The 10,011-nt window shown below is 38.0% G+C and overlaps 1 protein-coding gene across 1 annotated transcript in view; it reads left to right on the forward strand.

Moving 5' to 3' along the window:
• Positions 1 to 9,718, forward strand: part of RAD17 (RAD17 checkpoint clamp loader component) — a 31,828-nt gene extending 22,110 nt beyond the window's left edge. The window contains exons 16-18 of the mRNA XM_033852918.2: positions 981 to 1,101; positions 6,718 to 6,775; positions 8,933 to 9,718. Of these exons, the coding sequence (XP_033708809.1) occupies positions 981 to 1,101; positions 6,718 to 6,775; positions 8,933 to 9,197 (444 nt within the window). The 3' untranslated portion in view covers positions 9,198 to 9,718. The remainder of the gene's footprint in view (positions 1 to 980; positions 1,102 to 6,717; positions 6,776 to 8,932) is intronic.
• The last annotated feature ends 293 nt before the right edge of the window (positions 9,719 to 10,011 follow it).

Here is a 10,011-nt window from a genome sequence, read left to right on the forward strand (position 1 = left end):
GGCTCACAAGTTGAATACAACCTACACACAGATTTTTTTAAATGAATTGCCAATCTTTGAAAACTAGTATAATAGTTAAAACTCAGATAAGGATTTCTGGCTTCAGAATTTCTGCAATCTCCTGAAAAAAAAAATTGGAAGTAAGGCAATACTGGTCCATATATTACATGGCAGTAGTCTACTCAAGCCAAGTATAATCTGCCCCTTGGTGATGGGAGTGGTCAGTACCACCTCCCCAAGCTGTTCCACTGCACTGATTTCTATTAACTGCCTGACTCCTATAGCATCTGAATTTGTGACCCCTGGACTAGGTCATCTCTAAGATGTCTTCCAGTTTTAAATTCATATGGCTACATATGAACCTATCATTCATTACCTAAGAAAATTTTCAGTGGATTTCTTGGAGAATTTCATTACTTTTAAGCAATTTATGTCCCTTATTGACTTGCTTTGCGCTTTATAGCATGTATATTAATTTCGCATTTGTTACATATAAATGTTCTAAGACTGTGAGCACCTGAAAGGCAGAGATCATACTTCTCTTATCATCACTGTAACATAGTGCCTTCTCTTAACTGAAGAAAATACCTTCTTTCATTGAGAAACAATATCCTCACATAATTTGTGATATGTGTATGCTCATAAACAGAAGCCCTTTGATTTTTAAGTTTGTTTTTCTTCTACCTTAAGTCTTGTTCTTATTGCTGTTATATCAAGTGAGAAATAGTTGTGTAGATAAAATGCTTTGTTAGATAATGCTAGGACAGTTATAAAGATAAAATGCTTTGTTAGATAATGCTAGGACTAGTCAAGCTGCCCAGCGTGGCCAAAAAAAAAAAGGGACTGATCAGGTAAACTCTTAGAGTATATTTGTAGCATATAAACCCACATACTTTGTGATATAATAAACTTAGTCTAGGGACAAATATCCATATTTAAATTTTTATTTTTCATTTCACCATGTTTTTCCTTCTCTGCAGTATCGGGAAAATTGCCTGGCAGCAAAAGCACTTTTTTCTGACTTCTGCTTACCAGCTTTATGCCTCCAAACTCAGCTGTTGCCATACCTTGCTTTGCTAACCATTCCAATGAGAAATCAAGGTAATAATATGGGTTTTCCTTATCCCCAAGAAGTAGTGTTTTATAACATTATATTTTTGTGGATCAACTTATTCCTATGTACCAGTGACAGTAAGTTTCTTTCCCCTTTATTTTTTGAATCAGAATTAATACATGCTTTTTGATTAAAAAAGAAAGAAATTAAATAATAAAGAAGTACCTAAAGTAAAAATTGAAAGTCCCCTATAACCACACGCAATTCCTTTTGACAGATTGGTGTAAATTCTTCTAGACTTTTTCCTGTGCGTATACAAATGTTAGATGTAAACTTTAATTTTTTTTGTCACTTATCATGCATAGTGCTCCATATTTTATAATTAGGGCAAAGGAGCTCTAGAGGCTGGGAAGTCCAAAATCAAGGTGCCAGCAGATCCAGTGTCTGGTGATGGCCTGCTTCCTAGTTTGCAGATGGCCATCTTCTCATTGTATTCTCACATGGTAAAGAGCAGAGTAAAAGAGAGCTCTCTCTGGGTTCTCTTATATAAAGGCACTAATCCCATTCATGAGGGCTCTACCCTCATGACCTAAGCACCTCCCAAGGCTCCATCTCCTAATAACATCACTTCAGGGGTTAGGATTTCAAAATATGAATTTGGGGTGACAGAAGCATTTAGTCTATAACAGCAGCAATGCAAAAGTATATTCAAATCTAACTCATATTTTTTCAAAATTTATAATTTTATTCAACCTTATTGATAGGTATTTTGGTTGATTTCAATATTACAAGCAGTATCTATTAATAGTATATTTACATTGTCTTTCCAAGTTTTGAAATTATAAATAATGCTAAAAAAAATTAGTATGTCTTTGGCAATACACACTTGCCCAGTTTATGTCTACTGAGGTTTGCCTTTTTTTGAACTTTACCAATTTTTCCATCAGTTGTTTCTCTTTTTTAATGTGTGTCATAAGGGCCACATTTCATTAACAGTCCTAGGTCACATGTCTGTGGTGCTGATCTTCAAGGTAGAACAGAGAATTTGTGTAATATTGAAAGTATTACTAATCTACTACATAACTCATCAAACTTCTCAAGTGTTTTTTGAACTTTCAATTTTTTTTTTTTTAATTATTTTTGGCTGTGTTGGGTCTTCGTTGCTGCACGCGGGCTTTCTCTAGTTGCGGTGAGTGGAGGCTACTCTTCGTTGCTGTGGGCAGGCTTCTCATTGTGGTGGCTTCTCTTGTTGCGGAGCACATGCTCTAGGTGCGCGGGCTTCAGTAGTTGTGGCATGCTGGCTCAGTAGTTGTGGCTCATGGGCTTAGTTGCTTTGCGGCATGTGGGATCTTCCCAGACCAGGGCTCAAACCCATGTCCCCTGCACTGGCAGGTGGATTCTTAACCACTGCGCCACCAGGAAAGTCCAAAACTTCTCAAATTTTAAAGATAGGGTTTGCCTTATGAATTATCAGAAGAGAGGATTATAGAGTAAATGTCTGCCTTCATACAATGAGAGTCTCATCTTTTAAGAATATTGATACCTAAAGATTTAAAATATTCTGTATTTACAGGCAGAAGTGAGATGACTTTTGAGCAATGGGAATGATTAATCTGTGAGTCAGAATCCAGAGAGTTCCCTATCCTTGACTATTATTTTTAGATTATACTAGTTTTTATTTATTTATCGTTTTGGCTGTGCTGCATGGCTTGTGGGATCTTAGTTCCCCGACCAGGGATTGAACCCGGGCCCTCAGCAGTGAAAGTATGGAGTCCTAACCACTGGCCCACCAGGGAAATCCCAAGTTATACTAGTTTTTAAACTTTATTTTGAAGTAATTTCAAACTTAGAAATTAGAAGAATGGTACAAAGAAGTTCTTGTATATCCTTCACCAAGATTCCTCAGTGTTTCATTTTTTACCATATTTGCCTTTTATTCTTTTTCTTTATACACACATGTACACAAATATATGTATTTTTTTCTGAACCATGTGTGAGTAAAGTGCAGACATTATGCCCATTATTCTTAAACACTTCAGCATGTACTTCCTGAAAACAAGGACATTCTCCTACATAACCACAGTATATACATCAAAATCAGGAAATTAACATTGCTATATTGCTGCTAATTTATAGTTTAATTATTAGACTCCATTTGTAGTTTATAGACTCCATTCAAATTTTGCCAATTGTCCTAATAATGCCCTTTGTAAAATAACAACAAAAACTTGTTCTCTCTTGTCTAGAAATCCAATGCAAGATCACATGATACATTTAGTTACTTACTTGCTATCTCTTTAGTCTTCTTTGATTTAGAATAGTACTGTGGTCTTTCTTCATCCATTACATTTCTGAAGCAGATTGTTATAACATGGACTGCCCCTCAATTTGGGTTTATCTGAGGATTCCTCATGAGTGGATTTAGGATATATATTTTGTGCAGGAACACCACAGAAGTGATGCTGTGTTCTTCTCAGTGCATCACATCAGGGGAATATGATGTCTATTTAAACCATGCTGGTGAAGTTAACTTTTATTATTTGGTAAGATAACATCTCTCAGGTTCTTCAATGTAAAGTTATTAAGTGTTTTGTGGGGAGACACTTTGAGACTATGTAAATATCCTATTTCTCATTAAAATTTCACCCAATAGTTATAGCATCTTTTGATAATTATTTCCTGAATCCGTCATGGTTGGCAAGTGATTTTCTAATGGCATTATTCCTTCTGTATTTGTGTTAATAAATTCTGCTGTAAGGTATTGCTTCGCCTTCTTCCCCATTTGTTTGTTTGTTTGTTTATATTTGTATAGACTCTGGAGCTTTTTCAGCTGTTGTTTCTATCATTATTTATTTTGGACTTAAATTGTCCAGATTTGGCCAGTGCAAGCTGCTTTAAGGTAACTCTGTGCCTTTACTCTTAGTGTACTTTCTTTCCGATACAAAGTGTTCCCGGATTATTTCATACTCTCCCTACATGGACTTAGAAATCTCAATGAGTCCTGGTTCCTTTTAGTGGATATGGACCCATCTCCCACTTTGCTAAATATATTTACTTGTTTACTTAATTCCTATGTCTATAACCTATCTCCTGACAATGCAGGCTGCTCCTTCAGTCCCAGCACTACTGCCACCAACTTACATTGGCACAGCCATTCACATTCTTTGTCCCACTCCTAGCCGTGCGACAATGAATCGGTTTGATTAGTAAGAGTCTCCTTGGACCAGAATCATCAGCATCACCTGGAAGCTTGAGAAAAATGCAGAATCTCAGGCCTCAACCAAGACTTACTGAATTGATCTGCAAGATCAATTAGCAAGATTCTCCAGGTGATTCTTTTTTTTTTTTTGGCGGTACGCGGGCCGCTCACTGTTGTGGCCTCTCCCGTTGTGGAGCACAGGCTCCAGATGCGCAGGCTCAGCAGCCGTGGCTCACGGACCTAGCCGCTCTGCGGCATGTGGGATCTTCCCAGACTGGGGCACGAACCCGTGTCCCCCGCATTGGCAGGCGACTCTCAACCACTGTGCCACCAGGGAAGCCCTCCAGGTGATTCTTATGCAGGAGATGTTTGAGGAGTTTGAGAAGTATTGGTTTGGATTACTCACATTGGAATCACCTAGAGAATCATTATATCCACTAGAAAGTTCAGATTCCAGGATCACAACCCTTAAGTTTTCCATATCAAAAAGCTGTTTTTTAAAAATCCTAGTCATATTGTGTAGTGGATTTTTAAAAAGGTAAGGTAGTGTTTGATTTGCAGACTTTTGAAGGTTTATAAAATTTAGTCAAAAATAGGATGTTCTGGCTTTTTTTTTTTTGTCTTGTGGTCTGACTTTTTTTTTTTTTTAATTTATTTTTGGCTGTGTTGGGTCTTTGGTGCACACAGGCTTTCTCTAGTTGTGGTGAGCAGTGGCTACTCTTCCTTGCGGTGTGCGGGCTTCTCATTGCGGTGGCTTCTCTTGTTGTGGAACACGGGCTCTAGGCGCGCGGGCTTCAGTAGTTGTGGCATGCGGGCTCAGTAGTTGTGGCTCACGGGCTCTAGAGCGCAGGCTCAGTAGTTGTGGCACATGGGCTTGGTTGCTCCGAGGCATGTGGGATCTTCCCTGACCAGGGCTCGAACCTGTGTCCCCTGCATTGGCAGGCGGACTCTCAACCACTGTGCCACCAGGAAAGCCCTTGGCTTTTCTTTTTATTCATCAATTTTTATCCCATTTCTTTCACTTTACTATGTCATTTCAGACATTTTATGTTTCTTCTGCTCATTTCTCTCTGTCCTCTTTTCTAGTCCTCCATTAGTGTTTGTTAGAATACTTACAGGTATCTCACGTTTCATTCTGTTTTCTCTTTGATTGCATAATCTCTATCAGTCTATGTTCCAGGTTACTGATTATTTCTTCTCCCAGTTCAAATCTACTATTGAGCCCCTGCAGTGGACTTTTCATTTTGGTTATTGTACTTTTCAAGTCCAGAATTTCCATTTGGTTCTTTTTTGCAATTTCCTTCTCTTTACTGATATTCCCTATTTGATGAGTCATTGTCATTATAGCTCCCTTTACTTCTTTTTATTTTATTTTATTTTTAAAATGTATTTATTTCATTTATTTATTTTTGACTGTGTTTGGTCTTCGTTGCTGCACACGGGATTTCTCTAGTTGCGGCGAGCAGGGGCTACTCTTTGTTGTGATGCGTGGGCTTCTCATTGTGGTGGCTTCTCTTGTTGTGGAGCACAGGCTCTAGGCACATGGACTTCAGTAGTTGTGGCACATGGGCTCAGTAGTTGTGGCTCACGGGCTCTAGAGCACAGGCTCAGTAGTTGTGGCACACAGGCTTAGTTGCTCCGTGGCATGTGGGATCTTCCCAGACCAGGGCTCGAACCTGTGTCCTCTGCATTGGCAGATGGATTCTTAACCACTGTGCCACCAGGGAAGTCCAACACTACTTACTTTCTATCTATGAATTTGACCACCCTAGGTACCCACTTAAGTGCAACCATACAATATTTATCTTTTTGTGACTGGCTTATTTCATTCAGCATGTCATCAGGGTTTATCCATGTTATAGCATGTGTCAGAACTTCCTTCCTTTTTAAGGCTGGATAATATTACATTGTATATATTTACCACATTTTGTTTATCCATTCATCTGTTTTTGGACACAAGTTTCTTCCACTTTTTTTTTTTAACACCATTATTGGAGTATAATTGCTTTACAATGGTGTGTTAGTTTCTGCTGTATAACAAAGTGAATCAGCTATACATATATATATATGCTTCCACGTTTTGACTGTTATGAATAATGTTGTTATAAGTATGGATATACAGATGTTTCTTCGAGATTTTGCTTTCAATTCTTTTGGGTGTATACCCAGAAGTGGAATTGATTATATAGTAATTCTGTTTTCAGTTTTTTGAGGAACTACCTTACCATTTTCCACAGCAGCTACACCATTTTGTATTTCTACAGCTTTCTCCACGTCCTTGTCAAACCTTGTTGTTTTATGGGGTGTTTTGATAATACCCATCCTAAGGGGTGTGAAATAGTATCTCATGGTTTTGGTTTGCATTTTCCTAACAATTTGTGACTTTAAGCGTCTTTTCATGTGCTTTTTGGCCATTCTTCTTTGGAGAAATGTCTATTTAAAGCTTTTTAAAAATCTCTTTTAGCTCAGATTTCTTTTATCCAGGATATTGGAAGACTTCCTCTGAAGCGACACTTTGGAAGGTAAGCTGATCATTTTAATTTTCAAAGAGCTGTTACTGAAATAACCACCAAATACCTTATGTATTTATTCATTATACAGTCAATAAATGTTATCTGTAAAGGCCAAGAAATACATGTTGTACTAGTGATCAGAGACCATATGATTGCATTGTAGACCCATCTATTATATATATTACATGTAACAGCTATTTTCACCATCTCAGAATGGACTATTAGGCTAAATAGAATCATTGAATCACAGAGGCAGAGAAATCTTTAAAATCCTTGAGTTCAACAAATTTTGCATAGCTGAAAACCCCTTTTCAGCTTTCATGCCAAGAGGTGTTCTTAGCCTATATTTGGAGACTGCAATAATCAGGAACTACCTCAAAAGAGCACTGTCTTTTTTATTTCTTTATCACAGAAAATTCAGACAAGTAAAAAAATAGAGAGAGAGATAAATCTACATCTATACTGTTCATTCCATTGCAAAATGGCTTCTGGCCTAATATCAGTGATTAACACAGTGCTTGTAGTTCATTTCTACTTGGCTTATTTGTAAGGTTAAATTATGCACTCAGGTATTCTAAAAAAGGTTAAAAAGTGCTTGCTTCCTGGTTGCAAGGATAAAAGTAAATGATAGAAATGGCATCTATTACCCCTTCTACTAGTTCTCCTATTCCTGGTCCCAAATGGAAAACTAGCTTATCTGGGCTTTTTTTCCCTCTGCCTTCATAGATTCAGTAAAGGCCTTTGTAGTGTTAATGGTTTCTTCCTTATAATGACTTAGCTATTGGGAGCCCATCTTTCCTTTTACAGAAATACAGTGATGGATGGATCTTACAGCATCATCCCACTGGGATGTGATCAGGGCTCAAACCTTTTATAAACTTCCCTTTTCTCCTCACTTCCCTCTGAATCAAAGAAGGACCAGCTGTTTTCACTGGCTCCTTTCCCCACAAGATTATGACATCAAAATCAAGGGAAGACCATTGTCTTCTATTGTCTTTTTCCTCCTAAGATGTAATTAAAAGAATGGGAGTCAGTGTTTTATTACTGGTTCAGCTACTTGATCTGAATTGGGAGGCAGGATTTGTCAGTGCTACTTATTACAATGACTAGTAGTACTGTTGTCTTTCATTTATAGTGACCATTTTAACATTAGTGACCATTTTAACATTATCTTTGATTTATATTGATAATATTGAATATTAATACTTAAACTTAACATTTAATATTGCTATTTAATAGCTGCATAATTTCCTATAATTGAACCTATACCTTGTTTTGTTTTATTTATTATTTTTGGCTGCGTTGGGTCTTAGTTGTGGCACATAGGATCTTTCGTTACAGCGCGAGGGCTTCTCTCTAGTTGTGGCACATAGGCTTCTCTCTAGTTGTGGCGCACAGGCTTAGTTGCCCCGTGGCATGTGGGATCTTAGTTCCCCGACCAGGGTTCAAACCCGCATCCCCTGTATTGGAAGGCTGATTCTTAACCACTGGACCACAAGGGAAGTCCTCCTACACCTTGGTTTTGTACATTTAGCTTGTTTCCAGCTTTTGTTGTCACAGCCTTCCTTGAAGCTAAATCATCATGCATATCAAATACTATTTATGTAGGATGAATTCCTAGAAATAAAATTGCTGGATCAATGGATATACACCTTTGCTCTATATTGCCAGATTGCTTCCAAGAATATTTTGCCAATCTTATGCCCACTTAACAGTGTTTCAGCATGTTCTTTTCTCCTCGTACCACCACTGGGTTTTATTATTTTAAAAGGTCTTTACCAGTTTGAAAGATGACAATATTAATTTCCATTTTAAAATTACAAATTAGGTTGAGCAATTTATTTAGTAACCATTCTTCTGTAAGCTATCTGTACATGTTTTATGTCTGTTTTCCTATTCCATTTAATTCTTTCTTTTTGTAAGAAATCTTTACTAAAGATATTAATTAACTTGGTTGTGTTATAAGTTGTAATGATTTATTCAGTTTGTCATTTACTTTTTAGTTTTGTTTATATTGTTAAATAAACCGGTCCACCTGGCTAAACAGCACAAGGAAGGTAAATGAGAGACTACAGGAGAGGGCTTCATAATCACCACACTCATGGTGTAATTTAAAGGAATCCCCTCCTTTGATTATTATTAATGCCTGTGTTATGCATCTGGCAGATTGAAAATGGAAGCCCTGACTGACAGGGAGCATGGAATGACAGACCTGGACAGTGGAGATGAAGCCCAGCTTGGTGGAGGGCAACCTGCAGAGGAAGCGCTGGGTGAACGCACTCAGACAGCTGAACCTGAAACCTGGTCTCTTCCTTTGAGTCAGGATAGTGGGAGTGAACTGCCTGCCAGCCAGCCTCAGCCCTTTTCAGCCCAGAGAGACATGGAAGAGGAAGACATGATAATAGAAGACTATGAGAGTGATGAGACATAGAAAGCAGCCTGCCCATGAGATTGTTACTTGACAGATTCATATTCGTTTTATTCAGTGGTACTTGAACAGAGATAATAGACTTTTCAGGTGAATTAGTTTGTTAATTCTTCACTCTTGTAGTATTTCAGCACAGAGAACTGATTTCTGTCATGTTGAAGTAAATAGAAGATCAAACCTTCAAATAATCTCTTAATCTTTTTCTCTAGTATTTATTTAGCCTTGTGAGTGGTGTTGGGAGAGGTCAGTGTGTATGAAATGTGTTTGAACATTATGCCAAATATCAGAAAATGTGAAGGAATAATTCAGAATACAGAAACTCTGTGGGTTGTAAATAAGAATTATAAAACAGTTTAGGATGCAATTAAGAGTGTAAATAAACTTTGTGCCTTATTCACAATTTCTCTCTGGTCTCTAGCTTCTTCCGATACCATTTTTATATGTTGTACAGTGGAATATTTTAGCTACTTTCTGGAAACTATTTACATAATTTATATCAAAATTAAAATGTTGAATTTGTTCTGTTTTGTTTCTCCTGTCCTTCAATGATTCTTAACACGCACGGTCTGCCATGTGTCACTGGTCATAGTACGCAAGTCTCCTTCATCCAGTGCCAAACTTTTTCAAAAATAGAAAGGAGGGGGATTGCAACCTTGCGAGGGTTGCAAACCCAACTTTCCGGAGGGTTTGCTCTCACCTTTAACAACCTTTCCAGAGCTCTCCTAGCTGTTGCCTTGAGGTGCGGTGGGGGTGAGGGCACCGACCCGCCCGAGCCCCAGGCGACAGTCCGGGCCTGACAAAGCCAGGCGGGGCGAAG

The sequence above is a fragment of the Tursiops truncatus genome, chromosome 3 (assembly GCF_011762595.2).
Source record: "Tursiops truncatus isolate mTurTru1 chromosome 3, mTurTru1.mat.Y, whole genome shotgun sequence".
Classification (NCBI taxonomy): Eukaryota; Metazoa; Chordata; class Mammalia; order Artiodactyla; family Delphinidae; genus Tursiops; species Tursiops truncatus.